Here is a 27,137-nt window from a genome sequence, read left to right as displayed (position 1 = left end):
CAAAACTATAATTTTACCTACTGCACACAAAACCAAAAAGACTTTCTACAAGGTAACTCGTAATTTAAAAAAAAAACTAAAAGGAATAATTAATTTATGAACCAAATACTGATTTACTCCATTTATTATTCATTTAACATGGGTACGTAGAAGTCCAATGAATCTTCCTTTTGGCACACTTCAATTCATGATTGAGTCGTCTCCTTATATTGTTCGTAGGCCCATTGATTACTCTCGCGAGAGCAATATATTTTTTTTTTTAATAAAAACACGTGTGTATAGATAGTTTGACCATCCTTATATATCATGAGGGAGGGAAGGTGGTTTGTCTTAATTGTTAAGACATAAATGATCCTAAAATTTTGGTGTGTTTGAGGGGTATAAATCGTTCCAAATTTGATGAATAGAGGAAGAAAATATGGCATTCCTTATTCAATATCTTACGTACCAGCAAATATATACCTCCTTCATTTTATCCTAAATCATAGTCAATTATTCACCACTTTCTTCTACCAAATCTTGAAAATATTTTATTCTCATATATCTATGGAAATAACGGAGCCTCTAGCTATTTTAATGGTGCTGATTAACTGTAATTCTACCCAAATCTTTTATTCTTGCAATAATGGAAACAACTGAGCCTGTGTACACAGCTACTGGTTGTAATTTTGTCCAAGTTACAAGTATATATAGCTCATTTCACCACGTTGTATACAATAAAACCTTCACAAATATAAAGAATTTCCCTTCTTCTTCTCTTTCCCTTCGTATCTTTCTCTTCATCATCAACATGGTGATGATAAATAAACGCAAAAAGCAAACCCAAGGCCGTCAAAAAATAGAGATCAAGAAGATAGAAGAGAAGAGCAATCTACAGGTGACGTTCTCAAAGCGTCGTGGGGGTCTAGTCAAGAAAGCAAGCGAGCTAAGCCTTCTCTGCGGGGCACAAGTGGCCATTCTTGCCTTCTCTCCAGGGAAAAAGGTCTTTGCGTTTGGTCACCCCGATGTCGACATGGTACTTGATCGTTATCTCAGTGACAGTTCTACTGCTAGGGAACTAGGGGCCGTGAGTAATAATGACCCTCAAGTTCAACAATGGAACAAAGAGTACGAGGAGGCATTGAAAGAGTTGGAGGAGGAGAAGAAGCAGGTGGCAATGGCTGAACAGTGGAATAAGGTGTGTGAAAACGATGTTAATGCAAGGTTCTGGTGGGATGAACCTATTGACGATATGGGGTCGGAGGAGCTTGAGGAGTATGTGAGGGCCATGGAAGAGTTAAAGAAGAATGTGGCTGCCAGGGCAAATGAGTTAACCATGGCTAGCGATCATTTTGGTAATCAAAATATGAGTCATCTTGATCTTGGAGTTAATGGTTTTAGTCTTGAAAATGTTCTATTTTAAAGAATTTGTAGCAACAAAAGATATGGTAGGTATGTCTAGAATCTGGATCATCTTGAATGTCCTCTGTCTTGATATAATATTGCTGATGGTAAAAATAATTTGCGAGTAGATCATGGTCTCTGATCCGGTTGATTTCTTACAATTGAATCCAAATTTGGCAGCTTGAACTCTTGTTTTATTTAATCTAGTTTTTGTTTTTATTTTTTTTATTTGAGACCATAGCATTATGTCGTATGAAATGTGTGCTTAATTAATTAGTGAGAGTTCGATATACTCTCTTGGGGAAAGGTTTTATACCGGATTGAACTGTAAATCAGATTTAATAAAAATATTGTGGAGTGACAGTAGTAAAATGTTGTTAAGTGATCTTATTGGTGGAGGTTGAAATGAGGTCGTGGGCATAGACTAATAAAGAGGGTTGCCAGGGGTGGCCCTACACCCTGGTACTGGGTTACTAATGGAGGTGGAGAAGAGCCTCAGATGCCTCTCACCATGAATGACTTCAAGCCTTTTTTATTAATATTACAAAGCGCGCACAACGACTGTATCTCCAATTGAGTAGCCCCTAGTCATAAAACAGTTGCGTTGGGATAAAGTTAGAGCAAGCTCTGATCATGGAAATGGAAAATCCTGAAAAAATTGTCCTTAGATTCTGATAACATCTTATGCATCTTAATCCATAAAAAGTTTATAAAAATATGTACTTTTGTTATCGCAAATACAGTTCAGCGATAGGAATACGAAAATTTATCTCTACATCTTGCTTAAATTTCCTATCAACTGTGAAACAAAAACAATACCTCATGGGAGCATGAATTCTCTATTTTCTGCTGTTAACTAACAGAAACATGCTTCTGTGCCAGTCATGCCAAACCCAATTGGCGGACTAGCAGTGTCTCCATGTTAGCACTTTCCATCACTAGCAAGGATCTAATTCAGTGATCCAGACCCCATTTATAGATTGTTGTAATGACTCTGGCAATTGAGATGAAACGGAATCTTCTGATCCTGAATTCTCCATGGACACAAAAGCTGTGTGATGGTGCTGGAGAGGTTATAGTTTAACCACTGAGCATCATGACAATCTGTGACAATGTAGGTCCGTCAGCAACAGCTTCTTGAACACAGAATAACCTTATATGGATGCACTTCAGAACTTCACTTTCTGGCCATTGGCCACCTAATGTAGGATCCACCAACTCTAAAGCTGTTCTACAAATTTAAGCACTCAAGCGAGGGCCAATTGAGGCAGCTCGATACGTTTTACAACATAGAGAACAATTCACCTCATATGTACTACTAACACATATGAAAGCAGTTATCTGAAGTTATATCACTGTTCCTTTGTACTAATTTGCTCTGCCATTAATGCTAAAGTTTGATGTCGATGTCTTCAAGAGTAATGGCAATGCAGTTGCTTCAGTAGACAGGACCACTAAAAAAGAAATGGTAGGAAAAAGATCGACACCGAATAGGATTTTGTCCAGGCGCCCATTGGGCAGATACTCATAGACAAGTAGCTTCTCTCCTCCTTCTAAGCAGAAACCCAACAACCCTACTGGTTTCGATGCAGCAGTTTGGCAGCCAACATTACTTCTGTATTTTGAGCTCTTCTAACCCTGTCCTGAGCTTCTTGAAAGCCTTTTTACAGATATTGTAAGAGGTAGGTAAATGTTTTGCACGCATCAAATGTACTGAAGAAGGGATACCCTGTAAACTGAACCGATCGAAGCCACCTTGTCCAAGCTTATATACATCACATAAATTTCCAGTTGCTTTTCTAAGTGTATTAAGTCCAATTGAAAGTGAATCCATGGTAGAATAACCTTCTTTACTAACACCATCTGATAAAAAACTAGAAGAAAAAAAGAGCAAGTTATTCAGGCTGCATAACATCTTCAACTTCCCATTCAAGGCAATACAATTGAAATACTAGCAATATCAAGCTAACAGGTATGTTAATCTTCTGTCATGTCTTCATTAGTTTTTGGCACAATGCCTATACCTAGCACTTTGTTATCACTTCAATGCATGTAAAAGATTTAGAAACTCATACCTCAGTGATTTTCTGCTGTCGTGTCTAGAATTATTGATACTGGAGGTTCTGATTCAATCATCTATTACACTTGGATCACATGAAAAGCCTGATGTATAGATGGGTGGGCACAAGCCCATCAAGAGACCCGTTCATGCCACACAGCTTGTCTAACAAAGATAAGTAGAACTTTTGATATGTTATTTTGGCTCTCCTCTTGAAGCTATAAAAATTATAAAAATGAGGGATAAAAAGAAAAAAAAATCATTTTCTTTTAGCTTTTTGTTTGGAGATACCCTGATAGAGGTATAGTAGACTGTTAGACCATCTCCAATAAAAGAGGTGAAAGAAAAGCCAATTTTTAATTTTGATTCTATCAATTGATTTGATTTGATAAATTTTAATTGGTTATTAAATTTTCAATTTTGATAATTATATTTTATTTTCATAATAAAATATATTTGTTATAAAAATTTAATATGATAAAACCAAGTTTTAGTTAAAAAATATATTCACGGTATAAAATCCTCTCAACAAATTTTCAAGATATGTCTGCTTATTTGTAAGTAGTAAATTTGTCTTGAGAAGGTATCTGTAGGAATAAACCAATCAAATTTTTTCATGTGTTATTTTCATTTTATTTTTACATAAACAAAATGAAATAAAATTGGAATAAATAATATGGAAAATGAATGGGCCTTATATTTTTATTTTTATTTTTTTCCAATAGAAGGTTGACATATGGAAATAGATATTTAAGACTTCTTGTTGTCATAACCTAATTTTTTCCCATTTTATTTTAATAATTATTATTATTTTATTTATTGAAAAGGATAAAAAAATAATGAAAATGATGATAAAAAATAATAATGATGAAAAAACAAGTAAAATAAAATAAATGAAAAATGAATTAAAATTTGGGTTAAAGGCAACATGATTGGAAGTTTTGGGGTTTAATTAAACTTTGGAATTAATCTAATTAATCCAATCAAGGGTTTAATTGGAGAATTGATAAGTTTTGAGACTTAATTGAGCTTGGAATTAATTTAATTAATCCAATTAAGGGTTTAATTGAAGAATTGATAAGTTTTGAGACTTAATTGAGCTTGGAATTAATTTAATTAATCCAATTAAGGGTTTAATTGGAGAGTTGATAAGTTTTGAGACTTAATTGGACTTAGATTTAATTAAATTAATGAAATCAGGGACTTAAGTGAAAACTTATCAAAGTATAGGGCTGATTCTTGTAACATTTGAAAGAAATTAAAACCCAAGGCCCAATGTATAAATGGCGCTGAGATGCAGGGGTTCAATTATAATTTACCCAAGGACTGGACTGAAAAACTTCAAAATGTGAAGGATCAAAACACAAAACAACGGTGCCGTTTCTCAAACACTGTTCATCTTCTTCGGCGCCTCAGGTGCCCACCGCCATCATTACTCCTGCAATAACAGTTGATTTATTACCTGGTAACGATGGAATTCTGTGGCTATAAAGCCAGAGAAAACAAAGAACGCAGAGGGGGAGGAGACAGAGGGGAGCAAGTTTTCTGCCCCTGTTTCTTCTCAAAGAAACAGAGGCGTTCGTGCCTCACGATCGTGAGGCACGAAAGCGTGAAGAAAAAAAAGCCATCCTCTGGCTTTATAAGCAAGAGAAGGCCACAGAGAAGGAAGAAAAACTGAGGAGAAACACGAAAAAGAGAGGACAGAACCGGTGGACTAGAAGAACAAACACAGACGGACGCGGACGAGCGGGGAAGACGACTAGCAGGGGAACAAACCGAAACAAAAAAGAAGAAGACGATAGAACAAGGAAAGCTAAAACAGAGGAGTAGACAGAAAGCAGTAACAGAGAGGAGTAACGCTGGTCAGTTGTCATCCCCGTCTTCAAGTGCAGCAACAAGTAAGTTGCGTTCCCCCTCCCTGCATTTTAGTTGCATGTTGCTGTAACAGGTGGGCGTGAGCGGTTCACGCACGCCTGCGGGTAAAAAACAGAAAAATGGCCAGCCGGGTCAAGCCTGTGACCCGGCTAGGCCTGCTGGGTCCAGCCCAGCCACATGGGCTGAGCTGGGCCCAGCCAAAAAAATTAAAAAATAGAAAAAATAATAAAATAATAAAAAATTATGTATGCATAAATAAAAATAATATAAATTTATTGGTTTATTCACTGACGCCAGAGTTAGGAATAAAAATATCGGTTTAGATTTATATTATTTTTATTCGTTGTATTTTATTTAGCTAGAAAAATAAAAAAAATATGTGAACGAGTAATAAAATGAATTTAGTTTATTTGTTTATTCACTAGCGTTAGAGTCATGAATAAAAAATATTGATCTAAATTTATTTTATAGCTACATTATAGTTATCAACATCAGAGTTGGAATTATCCGTAGTTGAATATTCACTGACGCCAGAGTCAGAAATATTGCAAATAAACCATTAGATCGTAAACTAGTAAACATTTAGCAATTTAAGACAAAACCAGTAATGCAGTCTACCTCAGGCAGAACGTTTAAGAGGTGATAATATCTTCCATTTTACGTAATCAATCTCGAGCCATAGAATCGCTGATGACTAGTTAGGGTTTCTAGTGACCGTAATACTAGGTGGCGACTCCTTAGACAAGATATTTTTTCCTAAAAGAACAAGATGCCAGATATCTGTTCTTTTTCCATAATCAAAGATTATTTTTTAGAGTCGTCGCAATGTCGGGTGCGACACTTGTCATAAATATAAGATCTCATAAAATAAATAACAATTAATCAAATAATATCACGTGAGATTGAAAAAAAAAAAAAAGCCTAAGAGCCCTCACATGTGTCTATAAATAGAGGTTCTTATATTAAAAAAAATCTACAAAATATAAAATTTTCTACAAGCTCTTCAAAATTGAAAAAAAAAATCTCTCAAAAATTCCAAGTCTTTCTTTATTTAGGCTTGAAATCTATGAAGAACATGATGCCTATGAAGGAGTACGTAAACGGAGATTTCTTGTTAAAGAATACACGCTAACACAGCCCATCACATGGTTGGCCAAGTGTGGAGTTTGTAAATAAAAGCAGAGGAGTTGTAGAGTAGAAACCCATTTGGGGTCGAAAGGATTAGTAAGTTCTAAATAATTTGTTCGCAATCTGTGAGTTACTGTATGGAGTTAGTCCTTTTCATGAGAAATTGCAAGTTGGTTTTATGAAATTTAGTGTTGTCAGGACGTATCCAGGTTCTCTGAAACAGCTGAGGACATAATATGGAAGTGAAAGCTCTATACAGATGGTAAAAGAAAAAAAAGCTGTGAAGTACAAAGTATCAATCTGGATCTTAATTCTGCAGATCAAATGTGAATTATCACTTGCAGACATTTTTTAATCCGTTTTCTTTGGTCATTTCAGTGCTAAATTTACTTGCATTACAATCAAAAGAACATCTCGAGGCACTAAAGAGTAATCTGTATTCTCTATTTTTGAATCACAAGTTTGTGCATATGCTACAATATTGAAAATAGCAAGAATGTGTACAGGGTGAAGGCATTGTTGAAGCTTCCTTGATTATATTCTCATGGAGTTCTTTCTAAGCATCAGCATGTTGTACTTCTTTGCTTGCATCTTGAAAAGCCGAATTTGTGCGTTTTCCTTGCTTTCTAATCATACTATGTCTCTGATCAGAAGCAATTAGGAAAAGTCAAAACTGTACTTAGGCATCACCTCGGGCATAGATCCTGCCATGAAAAATTTGCAGACTGCATCGACCTGGTCTATTCAGTTTCTGCTGCTATCTCAAGGCGAAGTGGAGGAGATAACAATATAGACTAACAAGTCTGCAATCTTTTCCAACCAATATGACAAGCATCTATGCTCCCTATTTTGGATCCTGAAGTCAAGAAGCTACCTGAACTGATACACATACTCAAATGAATTATAATTATTAATGCATATATACCCGTTCTTCCTCTTTGCATTCTCTAATTGCAATTTCCATCACTTTTCCAGAAGAAGGAGGCAAGACATCACAGCATTGCCGCCTTGGAGCACGAAGCTGAACAAAAGATGAAACAGCACAACTATTATTTGTGATTCACAAAAATGCTACTGAATGAGAAATGAAACAAAGCAAGTATTACTTGCCAGAAACTTGTAATATGAATTGAATTCTGATATGCCCTGAAGCTGATAAGCAAAATACCTGTTTTTCACTGAGATCGAGCTTCTGCGAATATACTTTCATCTCTTCTAGTTTCCTTGGTGAAGCCATGTCGTTAGAACAATTTGCAAAACTTTTCTTATAAAGGCTCGTAATTCGGTCCCTGCCAGAAGACACATGATCCAGAAAGAAGATTGTCGGTCTTCGGCATAGGTCAGGATGAGGTTCTCTTGTGTTAAGAGTATACACCCCAGCCAAACCATCTCCCTTTTTCCACTGCCTGAATGTTTGTTGCACGGGGAGAACGTCAGGCAAAAATACGTGATTGCTATATACCTCAACAGCATAGCCCCATGACACAGAAATAGTCCACCCAAACCAACGATCATAGCAAACTGTTTTCTGCAAAACCCTCTGGGAATCAATATTTACTGCTTTAAAGAAATGCTCTATTGAGTTCATAGTTGTCATGTTAGGGAAGATGGGGTCTAGGTGATCCAAATGATGAAAGGATACCAATGGCGCCAGTGGATGTGAAGTCAACAAGCCAAACGGATCTCCCCGAATATCAACCTGGAAATTTGGCATATACCATTAGAATATTTCAGAATAGACATTTTGTGTGTGTGTGTGTGTGTGTGTGTGTGTGTGTGTGTGTGTGTGTGAAGTCGTAACTTAACCAAAAGACACCTGATGGAAACCAGGCTCATGAGTCAATCCCACGCCAAGCTCTGCCAAGCAAGAATAGATCCTGGAATCGCTTCCATATAGATGTGGATATCGTTCAATACAAGCATCGAAAACCTTTGCCAAAACTTTTGCAAGTGGATAACTTATGGCGAATCCTCCACCACCAAAGGCCATCTCAAAGCCAAATTCTCTATTCTGCCCATAATTCTCAGAATTAGATCCTATGTAGTACCAAAGCTCATGATCATACTTGGAAAGAGTCTTCACCAAATTCTCAGGAAGGAAAACTGTGTCATCATCCCCAAAAACAAACCACCGCACATCAGAGTGATTAAGTGCCACTGTCTCAAAAACTACACGTGCCACACGAATTGCTGACCGGGGACCATTTCGATAAGTATAACGAAACCGAGAGGTGTCCTCGGAGATGCACGCAGGAGGGAGTGAACCACTGTCATTGTAGGAATTTGCTTCCTCAACCATGCTGTCCAGGAACACACATCCTCGCATATGGTCTGGCTTCCACCACAGCTTAACATATTCCTTTCTATTCGGCCACGAGATTTTGCTTGAAGCAATCCCAAACACAATATGATTAAGAGTTGTTGGAGCACGCACGTTTCCTGAAGATGAATTTATATGTGCAAGCCTGGAAGTGCCTACCAGGAAGAGTGACACGAGAAGACAGATGATGCAAGCAGAAAATGAGACCATAACTAAGTGGATAAACCGAGAAGGAAAATGGGGCTTTTCCGGCAATAGCTGCCGAAGTTTCATCTCGAGGAGGGGTGAGGGGGGAATGAATTAGAAGGGATTCTTGATTCAGCTTCTTGAAAGCCTGTTCTAAGAGAAGACAGTCAAGTATTTGAACTGTATAAATACCTACAATTCCGTGATTGAAGCAAAGGTAGAAGCAAGTTGTCTACTTTTGACATTTCAAGTTTGTTATTTCCCCATAAATGGCGAAATAAAGAAAGGGTTAGGTGTGAGGAAGCAAAGAAAGTATTCTTGTTTTTCTAATGGCGGGCTCCATGGATTCAAGCCAAACACATTATAGCATTGAAATTTGACTCCGTACATTGAAAGCAACTTCATCTGAAAGTGTCAAACTGTGACTTCCAAGGGTAACTATTGGCCAGATGTTTAGGGTTTAACATGGGGCAGGCAAGGTATTCAAACCATAAATATTGAAAAGATGAGTCAAAATCAAGTAACTCCATGTGTCCATATGTTTATGGTACAGGCGGAGTGATTGATAAGGAATTTGTAACAAATTAAAACCCTTCAATACATAAAATATTCTTAAAATATTTAATTTATTTTTTTTATATCTTTCTCTTTATTAAAAGATTATTACAACTTTTTATATAGAAAAAAAAATCTAATAATAGAAAAAAAATAATTAGAGAAAAAATAACATATTCAAATAGAAAAAAAAACTAGAAAAGCATCATAATATAGAATAGAAATAAATAAAATTAACTAAGAAAATTATCTATTTTGCTAAAAAAGTTCTTGTATCAATTTTTTCAAATTGAAAAGTACTCCTCAAGTTTAGTTTTTAGTTAGAAATTATTCTTCATCAAAAATATTTTTTTTGTACGTGAATCATCCATCATGGTCCCTAACACCTTTGTGTCGATCATTTCATTATAGATCCCTAACATAATATATTTTTTGTGGACAATTTCATTGTAAATCCCTAACACAACATCTTTGTGTGGGCCACCTAATCATGAATCCCACTACCAAAATTTTGAATGACAACAACTGATATAGACAGAAACAACATGCTAGTTTCTGGACTTTTTTTTTCTCAAAAGGAAACTTCCTCATCCTTTTCTATATAAGCACGTCCTATTTTTCAATTTTTTCTTGCCATAGTTGTTCTATAACACATAACAACAATCTTTTCTTGCCATAGTTGTTCTATAACACATAACAACAAAGCAAAATACCCATCAATGATCATTATACTCTGATACTAATTAATGCAGACGGAGCAAAGGATAAGAGATTTGTTACAAGTCAAAACCATCAAAAACTAATAACACTATAAATATGAAAAAACTCTCAAAATACTTAATTTTATATATTTATGTTTTTTCTTGTCAAAAAACTATCAACTCTTTAGAGGGAAAAAAAAACTAAGGAAACATAATAACACCCTTGAGAATAAGGAATATCCCCTTCAAATAGGGGAAAAAATCATCTTAATAAAGAATAAAATAAAATAAAAAAATATCTATTCTCCTAAGAATAAACCACCCCATGATTTTCTTATCTTGCAAAAGCAACCACTACATGGGCTAATACTATTTCATAACAGATACGCATCCTAAAGAGGGTTCAGGTAACCTAAAATTTAAGAAAATGAAATCTATGAAAACAGTCTGCTCATCAATGATAACGTTAACAATGCTTGCTCTGTAATTAATTATTGTTTGTTGTGTCATGACATGTGCAATCCAATACTTAATAAACCTTGTACCTTGTTCTGGACACATGCATTTTGGATCTACAAGAATAGAGTTCAAGGTTCACATCACAGCAAAATCAGAACCTTAAAATAGTCATGAAAATGACGTTCAAGAACCTTGAAAAGGTGCAGCCATCTACAGATCTTTTCGAGAACCGTTAACCCACCAAGCAAGTTCACATTTTTCCAGGTCCCATCTACAGTTTCAAAAGCAATTGATAAAATGGCCACACATCAAGGAGGACCTGTCTTTTGAAGCTCACAAATAGCTGCCTGCCCTCCCAAGTGGGAAAACTCGATGGCTGAAACCAGTTATCCACAACGAGATCTGAAAACCACACTTACCCCTCGTGCTCAAGAAGCCATAACATGGGCTTCAACAGCCATCAAAGGTGGAAACAAAGAATGGATTTCCAGAGTCGATAACGTTACTTGGAAAATGCAACATCGTTGACAAAATTTGATTTCATAAGCTTTACAAACTCACCAAATTTCTGAAAGTTACATTTTCACAGAAAGAATACATTAGTGCCGTGTAAATTGATAGCAAGACTTTGACTCTCCTCTGTGGTCACGTCTCTTCTCTTGGTCGTTGCTTGCACATCCTGGCATCAAATCTAAGGCTGGAAACTTTAGCTGGCAGTAAATGTGGGAGTGGTTTCAAACTGAATCAAGTATTCCAACCATTGCGTAGTCATAATATGCCAGCATGAAGCATTGCATTTAACGCATGTAAGTTCCAACCTGAGAAGAAGGGAAAGCAGGAGGGTTATTGTATATCTCAGAGAGAATCTAGCTCGATATTTATTGCATGGAGAACCTTTGAAAATTATGTCACTCTTCTTCATGCACTCCTATAATATTGTCAATGATGAGTAACTAAAATAAAATCCCAGATTACATCAAGTTCCTCTGTAATATGATCTTGCAGTTAAGCCTTCAATTGATATAAAGGCATACTCCTGCAGCTATTCCAAAGGCTAGATGGAATAGTAAAGGGGTTGGACGAAAACTAGTATGTTGATGCGTGGAATATAATAATCACCCAAAATCCAATTCAAGGAATTGGCGAACATAAAAAGGCCAAGATGGACAATCAGAACAATGTCTCAACAAAAAGGAAAGCGATCAACAACATGTGTAGAATAGTATTCAAGAATGGTGAAAACAAATTACCAGATGAGAGCAAAAGCTGAATCAAACTCCAATTGCTTTGCATCTAATTGCACTTCTAGACAGCTGGCATTCTCTAATATGTTAGGAATGCATAGCAATTAGTTCATCAGCACCACATTTCCTAATGCTAATGACCATTGTCCCATTAAATAAGGGAGAAAGGTCACAGCATTGTCGACGAGGAGCCTTCATCTGGAAGAATGCATAAAGAGAAATCATAAGAAAATATCAGCTTTTGCATTACTAGGATACAAAACATGACATATTGGCTAACTTTTGTCTTCAAACCAGGGATACAACATGAGCCTTTAGTAGTACCTGTTCAATATCTGGTTCTAGTTTCTGGGACAGTACTCTAACAAGTTCCAGATTCTTCATGGCATAACCTCTGTTACAATCAGCAACATCATGTCTGATGTAATTGCTCCAAATGCCATTTTTACCACCAGAGGTAACACTTTCCATGAAAAAGACAAGAGGTCTTTTACAGGGATCTTTGGGATATTCTCTTATATTAAACATAAAACGAGTGAATTCAGCATTTCCTGCTCTCCTCCATGGCATAAATGTTCTCTGTGGTGTAAGAAGATCTGGAAGAAACTCATTGCCTTCAAACACCTGAACAGAATATCCCCATGCAACTGAAGCAGTCAATGAATATACAGGGTCATAGCAAACTGTTTGCTGCAAAATCCTAGTAGGGTCGACATTCACACCATTAAAAAGATGTTCTAAAGCTTGAGTCTTGCTCATTTTTGGAAAGATAGGGTTCACAGCATCCAAATGATGAAGAGACACCAAAGGAGACAATGGATGTGCAGACAACATTCCAAACAAATCCCCTCGCATATCAACCTAGAAAAAATCAAATTAAATCAGAAAACCGCCTCTCAAGTTTCAATTCCATCACCCAAATGCAAAAGAAACCTCTAACTCACAAGAACAAACACAGTCACTTGGATATCCAATGAACAAAGACAAGAATGTTAAACTTCATTTGGAAAAGACATTTTGTAAAGCCTCCAGTCACAACCGGAGAAAACTAAGCTAATCAAGCCTATCAATAAAACTTCATAATTTCACTAATCCAACGCGCCCCATACATGCTAACAACCAGTACATCTACGCAAAGAAAGGAATCCTAACATCAAATAAATAAAGAGAAACAAAGCAACATTACATAACCAATTTCATTAGAGAAGATTAAAAAATCTAAAAGTCAACTCAGTGCAGCTCAACTACCATAATCGCAGTCTCTATACTCCACAACATGCCTTGTTACACAAAAATAAAATTTGTTCTCACAAATATAAGAGGTCAGATGACCCTCATACAAGGCATTTATCATCATCCACTCATTAACATCTAAAATTCTTCACTCTCACAATTTCACACTTATAATCTAATTACATCCCCAACATTCCAAAAAGAAATTAACTTCAAAAACAAGATCATCACATGCATGTGGTCGATGCACAAGTTCAGTATTTTAAATCAATAAAAAATGGTGTATCACCAACAAAGTAAATAATCAAAACTAACCTGATGAAACCCAGGCTCATGACTCAAACCAACACCTAACTCTGCCAAACAGGAGAAAATCCTTGCATCACTCCCGTACAAATGAGCATAACGCACCAAACATGAGTCTAAAACCCTAGCTAAAACCTTAGCTAACGAATAACTTATTGCAAACCCACCTCCACCAAATCCCATTTCAAATGAATTCTTCACATTCTGACTATAACTCTCTGAATTACTCCCCACGTAAAACCATCCATTATGATCATATTTCGACAAAACGGTAACCAAGTTCTCCACAAAAAACACAGTATCATCATCACCAAACACGAACCAATCAACATCCGGTTCATTAAGCTCCACAACTTCCTTTACTACACGCGCCACTCTAATGGCGGATTTAAGGCCGCCTTTGAAGGTATAAGGGAAGGAAGATGTGTCTTTGGAGATTATTACAGGAGGGAGCGTGGGATCTATCACGGAGCGATTGTTATTTCCAGTGGGGTCGACAACTTCCCGATCAAGGAAAGCGAAAGCACGCGTGGTGGTGGAGTTGTACCATAGGCGGATGTAGGGTTGGCGGTGAATGAAAGAAGTAGAAGAAGATGCTATGGAGAAGACAATATGGCGGCGAGTGGTGGGAAAGGTAGTCGATGGGGTAGAGCATGGAGTTAAGGAAAGTTGAGGTCGCGGTGAGGAGAAGAGGAGGTAGATTATTATTAGGAAGGATAAGATTAGTAAGAGATCTTTCAGACGTGATGGGGTTAGTGTTAGAGTTTTCTTAGAGGTGGTGGCGGTGGTTGGCGGTGGTTGCATGTTTCTAGAGAGAGGATGAGAGGCGGCGGTTACGGTGGTTGAGGTGGTGGTGTAGTGTTTTCTTTTTCTATTTTCGTACATTATTATTTTTTTCCTTTTTTTTGGGTTTCTTTTAGGCTTTGTTAAGTATTTTCTTTTTCTTTTTCTTTTTTACTTGCTAAAAGGACTGAAAGGGGCTTTCATGTACTTGAAATTTCGTGATTTTAATTGGGATTTCGTAACAAAGGTACCCTTAAGACTTGAAGCACATTATTTGAATTTCTTTGATTAGTTTAAGGAAGTGAAACAGAAGTACAGAACAGGTGACGCGCGTCTCTGGAAGATCTGTTTACTTCTGTTCGCTAACTGGTATTGCTGACCAGAGTCAAAGGGCTTTTTATTGGGCTTTCTTCATATTGGACTTTATTACAAAAGCCCGTATCTAGGCCTGTGAAAATGGTTTATATATGTAAATCAAGTACTCGAGTATTATATATGTAAATGTTCTTTATATATTAGATATTTTTTTAATAAAAATAATTTTTTTACTAGAAATGAATTTGAATTTTTATTATAAATTGATATATTTTTACTCAGTTGAAAATTCAATTAATATCATTGATGTATTTTAAATCAAATATGCTTGAGCTAGTGAAATATTTTGTTTATAGTCCATTACAAGATTGACCTCTCTTTTTATTTATTTAAATAAATAAAAAAAGTTCTACATAAGACATATATAATTGTAAATTTATCAACATAATTATCTTCAAACACTTTGCAAACATAAATTTTTTTTAAGATGGTTAGAAATTTTGTTAAATAAGTTTCATAATTAAATGTGTGTTTGGTAATGTAATACAATGTGTTTTTTAAAAGTTTTTTTTAATTGATGATGTTTTTTTCACAGAATTTTTTTTATTCTTGATATCATCACATCAAAATTATAAAAAATTATATTTTAAAAATATTATTTTGTTATTTCTTCAAATAAGAAGTATTTTAAAAAATAAAAGATATATTTATGTGATGGATAAGGTTTATTTAAAATTAATGGACAAAGAAAACACAAGTGCACAACAAGAACATTATCTAAAGTAGTAGGAGATTCATCAATGGAAGACCAAGGAAAGTTTGATGTGAAAACTTGAAAAAATTGCCAACTTTGAGTAGGACTTGATATTTATATTGCCAACAAATTAGAAAATTATACGTCCATAAGTCAATACCATTGCGTTTTTTTTTTTAATGTCTATGGATAAAATAAATAGATATAAAAAATATATTTAATTAAAAAGAAAAATTAATTAATTAAATATTTTTTAAAATTAAATTTATGCACTTGTAAAATATATATAAAAAATAATATTTTTTTATATTTTTATTTATGTTTATTGTCTCTCTCTTCTATAAAAAAAATTAATAGAACTTAGGCTTTCAAGCATAGTTTTGAAACCCGATCTGAGCCGGCGGGTCGACTTGAGACCCGGCTAATCCGGAGCTGAAATCGGGCCGGGTTAAAGAAAAAATAGGAAAAGAAAAAACCCAGTGTGATTTGGCTGACCCGATAGGTTGATCCGGTAAGACCCGACAGGTTGACCCGGTTGCAAACCCGTTGACTTTTTTTTTGTTTTTCTTACTAAAATGATGTTTTTTTAATTTTTTTTAAAAAATTGACCTGACCAACCTAATAACTTGATCAAAACTTGAAACCGGAATCTTAGACCGAGCTGGATTTTAAAACTATGCTTTCAGGTATGGATTGCGGACATCCCTACCAGTCTCAGCTCTCCACGTACTCCAGCAATGAATTGAGGGTCTTAAAATAATTGTTACCATGTGTAAAGACAAAGGTTTAATTGTGTTTTTAGTTTCTATAATTTCTATTTTGTCTCACTTTAGTCTCTTTACTTTTTTATGTCCTAATGTTGTCTTTTACTCTCTGATTTTGCCTTTGGTTCGTCTACCACTAATAATATCACTAATAATATTGAGAATATGGTTGAAACCGTATTTTAAAAAATTTATTTTTCTAATTTAAAATTTATTTGTTTATGTTTTTGAATTGTTTTAATATACTGATACCAAAAATAATTTTAAAAAATAAAAAATATTTTAATATATTTTTAAACGTAAAACACTTGAAAAAAAACTATTATTATCATACTCTCAAATATTTATAATTTAAAAAACATTATAGTATCGTGGTTTTAGCCATGAAAGTGGAATAAATTTTAAAAAATTTATTGGTATCAATTTAAAAATTAACAATGTCAAATTTAGATTGATTTGTTCAAATTCAACTAACCCAATCAAGTCAATTAAAAGAGTCTTTTTTTTTTTAATTTTTGTTAAAAATATTTGTTTTCTTCTAAAATATATATATTCGATAATTAGGAGAAAAACTAGTCGAGTCAATTTACGCCTATATATGCAGTTGTTCTACATTGCAAGGAAGAGGGCTGGTTCCCACCTCTAATAAAGCTTTAATTCTGAGCCATACAACACTCTTCTTCTTTATCAAACAGAGAAATTGACTTGGTAACCACTCAAGTCTCGACAACAACAAAAAAATCATGGTTCATAAAATTGCCTTCAAGCATCTCATAAATTTAATTACACATTTTATTTTTATATTTGGAATTGTGTTTCATGCCTTTTAAAAATATATTTGATATTAAAAATATTAAATTAATATTTTTTTTAGTGGTTTTTAATGTTTTTAATATATTGGTATAAAAATTTTAAAAGATGTGAAAAAAAGTTATTTTAATATATTTTTAAATAAAAAAATATTTGTGTACTTTTAATCTTGCTTAGAGGGTGTTTAAGAATGTAGTAGTAATTATTCTAATTTAAAATTTAGTTGAATTTGAACAAATCAATCTAAATTTGACATTGTTAATTTTTAAATTGATACCAATAAATTTTACTAAATTTATCGTAGTAATTATTTTTTAAAATGATTTTTCTCATAAATACATCAAAATAATATATTTTTTATTTTTTAAAAATTATTTTTAATATCAGCACTTTTCAAAACGATCTAAAAGCACAAATAAAATTAATTTAGAGTAAAGAAAAAATAAAAAAATTGATTGTTTTTCAAAAAATAAAAATTAAAATACAAAAACAAAAGCTATTTTAGGCTTTTATGTTTCACTAATTTCCAGTGGATTCACAATTATATATCTCGAGCTCTCAATTGCCAAAACAGCACGTTTAGTACATATAATTGACCCCCCCTGAGATTCTTTCCTTAAAGTACTTTTCTCAGCCACAAGTTCAAATTCTAGGCGTGGACGTGACAAAAAATTCTGATGGGAAGGTAGGACAATAAGCTAAGGGAAATAGTGACCATTTTGTCATGTAGAGGCAGTCATGTCATATGCTAAAATCGTAAGCAACAATTTCATTTCCATGGAAATGAATGTGAACGTTGCTATATAAATGCCCGTCTTTCAATCCTTCTTTCTCTCCATTCCATACTGAGAGAGCTCCCAGAAATGTGTAGAGGTAATCAGGAGAGAAGTAACAAAGGCAGTTCTTGTACCAAGGAGGCTGTTTCACCTAATGCAACCTCAAGATTGGCTTGTTGTGAGCTATGTGGCTCGAGGGCAACATTGTATTGTCAAGCAGATCATGCATTTCTATGTCAAAAATGTGACAGATGGGTGCATGGAGCTAATTTCTTGGCCCTCAGGCATGTTAGAAACATGTTATGCAACACATGCCAAAATCTTACACAGAGATGTCTCATTGGGGCTTCAACTGAGGTGATGCTTTCAACTATTGTGAGTTGGAGAGAAAAAAGGGATCGTAATTCTAATGTTGAAAAGAAGTGCTCTGGATCACTTAAAATGCCCTTTTTGTTTCTTTGATTTTTGTTATTTCCTTCACCTTTTCTGTCCCTTTCTTCTTCTTCTTCTTCTTCTTCTTTCGTTTTCTGGTGTGGGGTCAAGGATTTTTGTTTCTTGAGATTTATTGAAAGGGAGCACAAAATTGTCACTTGGATGGTTTTGGATGCGTATGAGAATGATTACAGGTAAGTTTAAGTTGGTCACTTCTGTTATTTACAGCATATCCAAATTCAGAGACCACAGCAGCTTTATTCCTGGAAAGAGGAGGGAGACACAGACAGGATAAATGGGTGATCAGAAAGAAAAAAAAATAGAAAAAATAGAGGATCCCTGAAATTGTTCTCCATGTAATCCTCATAAAGAAATTAAGTAATATCAGAAAATGTTTTTCTTTTCTTTTCTTTGGAGATTTTCTAATTTTATCACTTCCAAGCGCGAGTGCTTTTAAGCAGAAGCAGCATATTCTACACGTCATTAACAGCAGCAACCATCGACAAAAATGGCATGACATCACATATAGGAGAGATGAAGAATGGTAGCTGTATCAGCATAAAGAGCATCATTATACGCATCATTACCTTATCATCTTATGTTATCTAGGCGGTGATCCATGAGACAAGATAATGTTTGTAGCTGTTATCTAGGTTCTTCTGTCATGTCATAATTGTTATACACTATTGAAGAAAATGTTGATGATGTGCACAGAAAAACATATTTATTTTGCATAGATGAAGTTTTGTAAAAAATTATGTGCATCAAAAGTTATATTCGTTACTTTTAGGAACTCAAAAAATACATATAAGAGTTTATTGGGATAAAATTGAACAGACCGAGATCGATGTCTATATTAGACTGAAATTCCAACTGTTTGGGCTGGAATTCCAACCATTTAGGTTGGCCTAATTATCTGTGAAATCCCAGCTGTTAGGGCCATACTTAATTGGCTAGAGATTTTTTTTTTTAAAAAAAATAGTGTAATATCATTTACCCTCCAGTCTTTCAAACAATTATGTTTGGAAGATTTTAACTAGTAAAATGAAAGAATAAAATAATTAATGTATAAATATTATATTTATTTGCATAAAAAAATATTAACTTTGTGGTTTTTGTTAGCATAAGAGTTTTTCTTACAAGGGATAAGAGATTTTATCAAGTTCTAGTACAAAAACTTTTTATCTAAAAAATATAAAATTCTTTGTGATCATGAGATCAACTTTAAAGTATTGTGTGAGGGGCTATCATATTTTAATGAAGATCTTGTGATGAATATTTCAATAGAGATGTGGAGAATTTAATGGAGATCTTGCTATGAAGATTTCTTATAGAGTTATAGAGATTTTAATGGAGAAATAAAGATATTGAAATATTTCAATAGAGATGTCCAGATTGGCCTTCATGTTGATATAGTGTTTGGAAAGATAAGTGTGTAACAAAGTTAAGAGTCTTCTGTTTGATGAGAATGATGTTTGTTCTTATAAGGTTGTACAATCACTAATCTTTTCTCGGGTCTATGTCTTTTCATCGGGGAGCATGCTAGTAAGAGTGGAGGATTGATGGACATGGGCATGTATGTGGTTAAGATCTATGGAGGATTGTTCTTCATATAGTGAGAATTGCTCCTTTAAAGAGTGGGAGTATTGTGCATACTTTCCATGTCATTTTTTCATGTTCCTTTGTAAAATTAAAGTTGCCTTTATATATATAGTACATGTAACGGAGCTATGTGTTGAACTTTTTTGATGAAATGAAAGAGTGTGATGTTGTTTTTATACGGCTAAAACAACATTGTTGAGCACTTACATGTTGGGACTTGGGATAGTTGTTATAGAGCTGGAGAGGCTGGAGTTCTTATGGTAGAGAAATAAGTTATTACTTGTTATCCTAAAATTTTGTCAACCATGGAAACATTTGATGGGTGGGAGAGAATGAACTAGATTTTGTTCAATTTCTCATGGATGATGCCTCTAATAAAGTAAAAAAAAAAAAACCTTTAGACAAAAATTGAATTTTTCATGGTTGTGCTGTTAGTATAACTAGGCTTGACTACGAGTCTACGAGCTTTCCTCCAAAACAAGTCTCATATTAGAACAAAGAACCCTTTAATTTTTAAGTTAACAAGTGTAAGAGGAGTGTAGTGTGTATAAAAGAAATGTAAGAGAAATATATGTATAAAGAAAAAAAAGTCTATGGCATATGCCTAGAATGACATAGTTGGATTTTATGGTTGGAATATGAATGTATGTTGTTCGGACTAGTTTTTTTTATGGCTAAATGAAGTTTTGGCTAAGGATGAGATCTTGATTTTATCTAGTGATTGAATATATTTATATACTTTTTTCATGTTAAAGGAGATATTATTGGTGTAAAGATTGATGTTCTACTTTGTTGGTTGTGATGTCATGACATTATTGTTGCGTATTATTAGTAGAAATGTTGATGATGGTTTTGTCATATGTGATGTCATGACGTCATTGTTATGCATTATTGATGGAAATATTAGTGATACAATGTTATTAAGTTAAAAAATAGTATTTACTCTATATAGAAAAAAATGTGCAAGTGTAGAAAAAATTTTGTGCATAACAAATTTATAAATTACTTTTAGTAAAATAAAAAAACACAGAAATATGTGTCGGGATATAATTGGATAGATCAAGGTTGGTGTTAATCTTGAGCTGAAATTCCAGTTGTTTGGGTCGGCCAATAAATGATTTTTTTATATATAATATGAGTATTATCAAGGTGCTTTCGTATCTTTTTGTCATGCCTTAGTCTAACAGTGGAATAAACCATGCCTTTGCATCTACTTTCTTGTAGAGTTCTGGGAATGAATAAATAAGATACTAAGGTGTTTTAAGCTAAGGGCTGCCAATGTGCAGCAAATCGAATACAGGAGCAACGAGCAGAAGTAAAATTGACATGTATTATTCTGACAAATGAAATTCACTTTCCCTTTATTTTAACCAGACAACTTTAACTAAAACAAAATTCATTACATTGAACAGAGAAACTGGAAGATAGTATGCATCTACAGTGCCCAAAATTGACTGCCAGTAAGGGTGTTTCCTTAAGGCAAGTTGGTGGAAGAAAACCTAGAGAGGGTCTCCAATAGAAGAAGCTTAACAAGTAGTGATGGTTGTGGCAGCTCAGTTCTTGTCAGGAATGTGAGCAGCTTGTCCGACTCAAAAAAATCCAGGGGAATACTAGTGCTAAAGATCTGCCATTGCATGCCAAAAACCAGCTTGATTGGAACACCCCCCTCAAAAAAAAAAGAGATCATACACAAGGAAAATTATGCATCAACATAAGAAGTGGAAAGTATATCACCTTTTTATTTCATTTTCAGTATTCACTTGTATGGAAAGGGATAACGATTTAGTAATCTGGCTCAGAAATTGCTTGACAGAAGAGGGTCATAATCTTATGCTTCCCCAGCTTTAACAAATCTACCTTTTACTCGTTTTCGAGTATCAGCCCTGGCTTTACGAGAGGCATATCTGATTTGCTTTCTGAAACTGCAATAACATGACAATTGAGTGAATCTCTCAGGGTTGAAAGTAAGCATAATTTGTCATAGAAAAGACCACAAAGATTTTTGAAGCACTTGCGTTCGTGTCTTCTTCTTTTCGTTGTATCTCATCTTAGCCTTGTCTCTTGCGTGTGGAGAGCTAGCATCCAAATGTGATTCCCATGGTGATTCACCAGTCAGAAATATTGGCGATAATCCACAATCTTGATAATCAGCAGCACTACTTTCACCAATTATGTTGGATAGTGAAAGCGACATGCTTGGATGAACTTGTCCAGTACCAGCAGGAAATCCTAGATGGAGGTTTCTGCTGCAACTAGGATTTGTAAATATGCTGCAATTAGCATTACCACTTATGTTCTGTATTGCACTAACAGGCCCAGAAACACAAGATGATTGGAAGGCAGCACAATCCTGTTGTCCCGATGATGACACCTGAAAAAGCACACACATAATGCAAATCAACATCTGACTACCTCAGATTAGTGTGAAATGGAAGGAATAACTAACATGCATATGATTGAAGATGGCTTCAGAGGAAAATTAGAGTCAGAGAAAACCTCTATAGCATTCTCGATAGGGCCATTAGACTCGGTAACTGATAAGTTTTTCTCCATTAACATGCAATCTTTTCCTACATCCTCAAACGGATATCTGTTATGACTTTCTGGACAGCCAAATATTCCATCACTGTTTTCGAAGTCCAATGGTATGTCATCCATGTTGAGACCTTCACAGAGATCTTCACCATCAGAAAGTCCAATATCCTTAAATATGGAACAACCCTGCTGCTTGAAAAGGTCTGTTTAAGTTAGGTTTAACCAGCTTTTCCTTGTGAATGAAGCAGCTAAGAAAAGATCAGTGTGAAAGGTTACCTTCGGCAGGTTTGACACCTCTGGCAACAGAGTCACTTGATCTGTAGAACAAGGCATGTAGGTAGGATTCGGCATGATAATGCTCGGCGGCCCCCTCCAGGATTCAAGCTTGGAACAAGATTCTAGTTCATTCAACTTGCCAGTAATCAAGCCAAACGATCCCTCATTTTCCCCTTGTTCCAACCAACTAATGCAATTCTCATTTATTGGCGCAGAATTCAGTGAATCCCGTCCTGAATCAAGGGCTCCTGAAGAAGGTCCCTGAAGAACCGATGACCAAATCTTCGGAAACTCGGCCACAGAGTAACAACCTGTATAACAATTCAACGCCCGAAGCTGATGCCCTAAGATTGAACATCCATTTGCTCTGCAATCACAGCCTTGACAAACAGACAACTTTTCATCTAAGCACCGTGCCATTGCAGGCTGTGAACTGCACTTATCGCATAGCAGCGAACGCGGATGCCTTCGCGACAAAAAGTTAGCCGAATGCACGCATCCATCACAGTGCAGGCACAGCTTTGCTGAATCTGGTTTACAGTAAACCACTGCCCTTGCCACTCCACAAAAATCACATACAGATTCCATGCTTCCTTCTCTTCTCTCCTGTAAACTAATTACCAACCAATTATTTCTCCTAACTGCACTACCTAAGGCTAAAACTTGTGGCGGAAATTCGGCCTTTTTTGTTTTAATCTTGAAACCATAGATGACAGGTCCCCTAATCCTTCACCATTTCTAAAACAAGCAGCAAGAACGTACAAAATAAAAAATAGAACACATAACCATTTAAATCACAGAAAAAAAAATGGTTACCAATCTCCACAAGAACAGTCTTCAAGACTAATCTAATGTCATTATCAAAAAACTAGATTAACATTATTACAATCATGTAACTAAAACACTGAACATTGAACATATTTAATAACAGTGTGAATTGAAGGCACTTACCGATAATTAAAAAAAAAATGCTGAATTTCCGCCTCTAACTTGATTAAATCAAAATCAGTCTGATTTCAAGAAACTCGGAATCCATTAATCGAAGCAGAGTGATTAATTAACAAAGATGGTGATCAATGAAGAACTCTAGCAATATTGTTACTTGATTTGTTAGGTGATGTCAGTTAATTAATCACGTTTTGCCTAGGATTAGTGGGTGTTCGACACGTGTCGGGATGTGGGCTTAAAGAAATGATTCTATGCGGACATGTACACGATTAATTAGGGGAATGATTTATTTTGGCGTGGTCAGGCTTGTTAAGCGGGTCCAAGGATTGGAATGGCAAGGTGTTGTAAATGGGTGTGACTTGAGGGTGGGTTTGGTGGCAAAATGGGCCACAAAGAGATTGCCAAGTCAGCCCTCAAGATACGCTTTAGGTTAATTTCTGTTTAACACTTGCTGTCATGATTTTAAAAAAATAGGTTCAAGAAAAAGGTTTTTAGTTATTTTTTTAAAAAATATATATATATTTTGTTAAAATTATTGTTAAATGAGTTTTTATATAGAAAATAAAAAAAAAATATGTTATTTTAGTGTTTACAAAATTAGAGTTAAAACTAAATCACGTGTGAGATCTAGTTTAAAAAATAAAAATTATTTGACTAATTAAACAAATTTTTTATAATTTAATAAAAAAAAAAATTATAATACCAAAAAAAAATTATACATCACTGGGTGAGCTTTTGATGTTGTGATTTTGAGAAGGTTGATGCCATGGTAATTGTGTTATACTGACATGGTGATGTTGTATTATATTAGATTATTAAACAATAATATTTAATTTACCATAACAAGAGCTCACAAAACATTACAAAAATTATTTAATGAGAGCATATACATGTCTAAATCTATAAACATATAAAAATAAAACTTAAAATAAACATGTTTTTCATAAAAATATAATAAAAAAATATTAACATGCATACTAAGCATATATTTAAATTTTCAATTGATATATATAAAATCAAAATCCTAATATACATACTAATAATAAAATTAACTATATTTAAAATAAAATAAAATAAAATACTTACTTATTAAAACATTTTAAACTAATAACTTCAAGTTTTTGATGGATTTCATCGGATTTCATCACCCATTGAGAGAGTGTGTGAGGCTAAATATTTTTGTATGTAGATAGCTAAAACTAATCGGTTGTTCTTCGAAATAGATTGTTTCGGATTTCTTATGAGAGCAAGCTTCTGACATTCTACACTAGATGGTCTAAACCAGATGAATTAAACTTCGATTTAAAGCTGCCATATGAATAAAAAAAAGAAAAAAGATTGATAGATTTGATCAAGTTTAAAATTCAAGGTAAGAACATGTATGGTCTTGTCTTGCAAAAAAAACCAACTCAATAAATATAAAGGAATTTTCAGCATGAAAGGGTATGCATATTTCATCCAAAGATGTCATTTTGATATATAATAATTAATTCGAAACAATGACTACTAATATTAATATTTTGTTATTTTATTATTATTAGATTCACAATCATTATAAATTTTTAAAGTTAACAAGATGTTCACTATAATTTCAAAATCTCAGGATTGTTGTAATTTAACCTATGAAAAAAAAACCTGCTTAAAATCACTCCAAAACCTCTTTTTATAATTATTGATTGGTCTAAATAAAATTTTAAATTAAAAGCAGAAAATTAAATGAGAATGAGATAAATTGATAAAGATATGAATGAAAAAAAAAATCTAAAGCTTAATCACCATCAATAAAAAAAAATATTGAAGGATGAACTAAAAAAATTAATTTTAAAAAATGACAAAAAAAAGCTAACTCGAGTTTTATGGAAAAGACTAGTTTATCCCTGATCAATATGATAATGACATGTGGGTCGTATGAAAAATATTGTTTTGTCTATAATTTCTAGTTGAATGTTTTTGTTTGGGAATGATAAAATATTCATTTTACTATTTCAATCCACGCCACACTAGCATGTGTTTTAGTACATAGTAAAATACTAATCCCTATTAGCTTTGTTTTTTATTAATATAGTAGATAATTTGGTGAGATTAGCCATTTAGCTTGCCGGTAAAAGAAGGATTGATTTGAGTGAGTTTTATAGATTTTGATTTAGATATTTCAAACCTTTTTAAGTTCAAAGAATTCACTAATAAAATCAATGCTTGGACCATGGTCCAAGATTCAATTAACAAGAGGTCAAATGATTATGAGCATGGAATATCCTAAAAACAAAGTTAAATGATGAATAATGAAATATTATTAATTATAAATAACCTACAAAAAAGGGTTACCAAATAAGTAAGCCCAAAACCTAGCTATAAAAAAAGTATCACAGGGCTCAAAATCAATTTTGGTAGAAAAAAATTTATTTTTATTATTTTTAAGTCTCTAGTTTGTGAAAGAGAGAGAAAGTTTTGTCGAGTTCCAGTGTAGAAAGAGAAAGTCATTATTTTCATATATTTCGACCACCAAATCGATTTATTTTAGTGTCCACGGGTCTAATTTGAAGAAAGTTGCTCAATGGTGGTTGCTTAAATTGGTTTTATAGGTGTTTTGAGGGTGTTTGTTAGTTTTTTTTTATTATTATTAAAATGGGTTGTCACGGGGAAATTGGTTAGCCCTAATTTTTTGGCAACCATTATGGCAGCTGGAATTTGGATAAACAGACAACATGTTATCTAAATTTTTTTTTTTTAAAAAATAGAAATGGATGAGAAGTTGTTCGTCCTTTAACAAGACAAAAACAAAAATGCAAGGCTCATGCACGAGGGTTTGGGTCATTAGGTCGACGTACTTGGGCTCTTTTTTAGTGACCCAAACACATTGGGCCATTAGGCCAACACACTTGGGATCTTTTTTAGGGCATTTTTTGTAATTTTTTTATATTCTTTGTTTTAATGCATAATAAATTTAAGAGAAAAAAAAATTATTAGACCTAATTTGGTTCTTGGCATGAATCAAAGTTTTGGCAGGTTAAGACAAATCATTCGAGTCTTTTGTTGTTTAATGCATTTTTCCCTTATTTTTTTTTAAATTGCAATTAAACATTTTTTTTGTCATTATTGTTTTTTTTATTTAACTTAAAAAAGTGCAATCTCATCATTTTTAAGCTACCAAGCATGCATTTCCATTATCACTAGAGCTTGTTCATGTTTCTCAAACTCTCAACGATCATAAATGGAGAGAAGCTATGTCCACTAAGTTTAATGATTTATTGAAGAATGGTACATGGGAATTGGTACCAATAATTTCTCAATAAAATCTTGTCAGCTGCAAATGAGTTTATTCATAACAAAACGAATAAAGTAAACCAAAAATATATCGACTATAATTTGAGCGAGAAACCTAGAATGATCCGAGTTCCCGAGCAAGATGACTATTTTATTATGTTTTTTTAAAATAGTACAAGGTATATCAGCAATCCAAATCGAAATGGAACGAAATTGACAATCTTGCGTTACAGTGCTATTTTTTATTTTCTTATATTGTTTATGTTCAAAAGTTCGCTCCAAGTTGACTTTATGGTTGTAATAACTTGGGAATTTTAGATGGAAAAGACAAAAAAAAAATTGTATGAGTAATTATAATGAGCCATGATTGAGGGGTAAATTAAGTGTCAAGCTCATTGCATTTTGATTTTCTGATGAACCTTAGCGCCT

The 27,137-nt window shown here is 33.9% G+C and overlaps 4 protein-coding genes across 6 annotated transcripts; 1 reads left to right on the top strand and 3 right to left on the bottom strand.

Moving 5' to 3' along the window:
• Positions 1 to 503: 503 nt before the first annotated feature.
• On the top strand, positions 504 to 1,527 carry LOC133670486 (agamous-like MADS-box protein AGL62). Its single transcript, XM_062090988.1, has one exon. The coding sequence runs from the start codon at positions 626 to 628 to the stop codon at positions 1,400 to 1,402; it is 777 nt and encodes a 258-aa protein (XP_061946972.1). The 5' UTR covers positions 504 to 625; the 3' UTR covers positions 1,403 to 1,527.
• A 5,184-nt stretch (positions 1,528 to 6,711) lies between these two features.
• On the bottom strand, positions 6,712 to 9,243 carry LOC133671036 (uncharacterized). The gene is made up of 3 exons (XM_062091652.1): positions 8,262 to 9,243; positions 7,614 to 8,144; positions 6,712 to 7,466 (listed from the first exon to the last, which is right to left on the bottom strand). Exons 1-3 carry the CDS (start codon positions 9,036 to 9,038, stop codon positions 7,356 to 7,358), a joined length of 1,419 nt encoding a protein of 472 aa, XP_061947636.1. The 5' UTR covers positions 9,039 to 9,243; the 3' UTR covers positions 6,712 to 7,355.
• A 1,888-nt stretch (positions 9,244 to 11,131) lies between these two features.
• Positions 11,132 to 14,535, bottom strand: LOC133670593 (uncharacterized). Of its 3 annotated transcripts, none has more exons than XM_062091121.1 (4): positions 13,459 to 14,535; positions 12,235 to 12,534; positions 11,917 to 12,108; positions 11,132 to 11,484 (listed from the first exon to the last, which is right to left on the bottom strand). In XM_062091121.1, exons 1-3 carry the CDS (start codon positions 14,332 to 14,334, stop codon positions 11,998 to 12,000), a joined length of 1,287 nt encoding a protein of 428 aa, XP_061947105.1. In that variant the 5' UTR covers positions 14,335 to 14,535; the 3' UTR covers positions 11,132 to 11,484; positions 11,917 to 11,997. The 3 variants fall into 3 exon arrangements, with proteins under 3 accessions (XP_061947105.1, XP_061947102.1, XP_061947104.1); XM_062091118.1 differs by having other exon boundaries at positions 12,235 to 12,771; positions 13,459 to 14,528; XM_062091120.1 differs by lacking the exon at positions 11,917 to 12,108 and having other exon boundaries at positions 12,235 to 12,771; positions 13,459 to 14,533.
• Positions 14,536 to 21,442: 6,907 nt separating this feature from the next.
• LOC133670616 (putative zinc finger protein CONSTANS-LIKE 11) lies at positions 21,443 to 23,349 on the bottom strand. Its single transcript, XM_062091153.1, has 5 exons — positions 22,657 to 23,349; positions 22,497 to 22,539; positions 22,205 to 22,388; positions 21,701 to 21,914; positions 21,443 to 21,607 (listed from the first exon to the last, which is right to left on the bottom strand). Exons 1-5 carry the CDS (start codon positions 23,082 to 23,084, stop codon positions 21,514 to 21,516), a joined length of 963 nt encoding a protein of 320 aa, XP_061947137.1. The 5' UTR covers positions 23,085 to 23,349; the 3' UTR covers positions 21,443 to 21,513.
• Positions 23,350 to 27,137: the final 3,788 nt, after the last annotated feature.

Source organism: Populus nigra, chromosome 13 (assembly GCF_951802175.1).
Source record: "Populus nigra chromosome 13, ddPopNigr1.1, whole genome shotgun sequence".
Classification (NCBI taxonomy): Eukaryota; Viridiplantae; Streptophyta; class Magnoliopsida; order Malpighiales; family Salicaceae; genus Populus; species Populus nigra.
The sequence above is the reverse complement of the archived record's forward strand: the minus strand, read 5'-3'. Positions and strand labels throughout refer to the sequence as shown.

Coding starts and splice junctions, on each gene's coding strand:
- LOC133671036 (XM_062091652.1), bottom strand. CDS start 9,038: ATGAAACTTCGGCAGCTATTGCCGGAAAAGCCCCATTTTCCTTCTCGG. Junction 8,145..8,261: donor ATGAGCCTGGTTTCCATCAG/GTGTCTTTTGGT, acceptor CCAAATTTCCAG/GTTGATATTCGGGGAGATCC. Junction 7,467..7,613: donor TCGATCTCAGTGAAAAACAG/GTATTTTGCTTA, acceptor TCTTTTGTTCAG/CTTCGTGCTCCAAGGCGGCA.
- LOC133670616 (XM_062091153.1), bottom strand. CDS start 23,084: ATGGAATCTGTATGTGATTTTTGTGGAGTGGCAAGGGCAGTGGTTTAC. Junction 22,540..22,656: donor GAACAAGGGGAAAATGAGGG/ATCGTTTGGCTT, acceptor GCCTTGTTCTAC/AGATCAAGTGACTCTGTTGC. Junction 22,389..22,496: donor AGGTGTCAAACCTGCCGAAG/GTAACCTTTCAC, acceptor TCCATATTTAAG/GATATTGGACTTTCTGATGG.
- LOC133670486 (XM_062090988.1), top strand. CDS start 626: ATGGAAACAACTGAGCCTGTGTACACAGCTACTGGTTGTAATTTTGTC.
- LOC133670593 (XM_062091118.1), bottom strand. CDS start 14,334: ATGTACGAAAATAGAAAAAGAAAACACTACACCACCACCTCAACCACC. Junction 12,772..13,458: donor ATGAGCCTGGGTTTCATCAG/GTTAGTTTTGAT, acceptor GATTTTTTCTAG/GTTGATATGCGAGGGGATTT. Junction 12,109..12,234: donor TAGAACCAGATATTGAACAG/GTACTACTAAAG, acceptor GCATTCTTCCAG/ATGAAGGCTCCTCGTCGACA.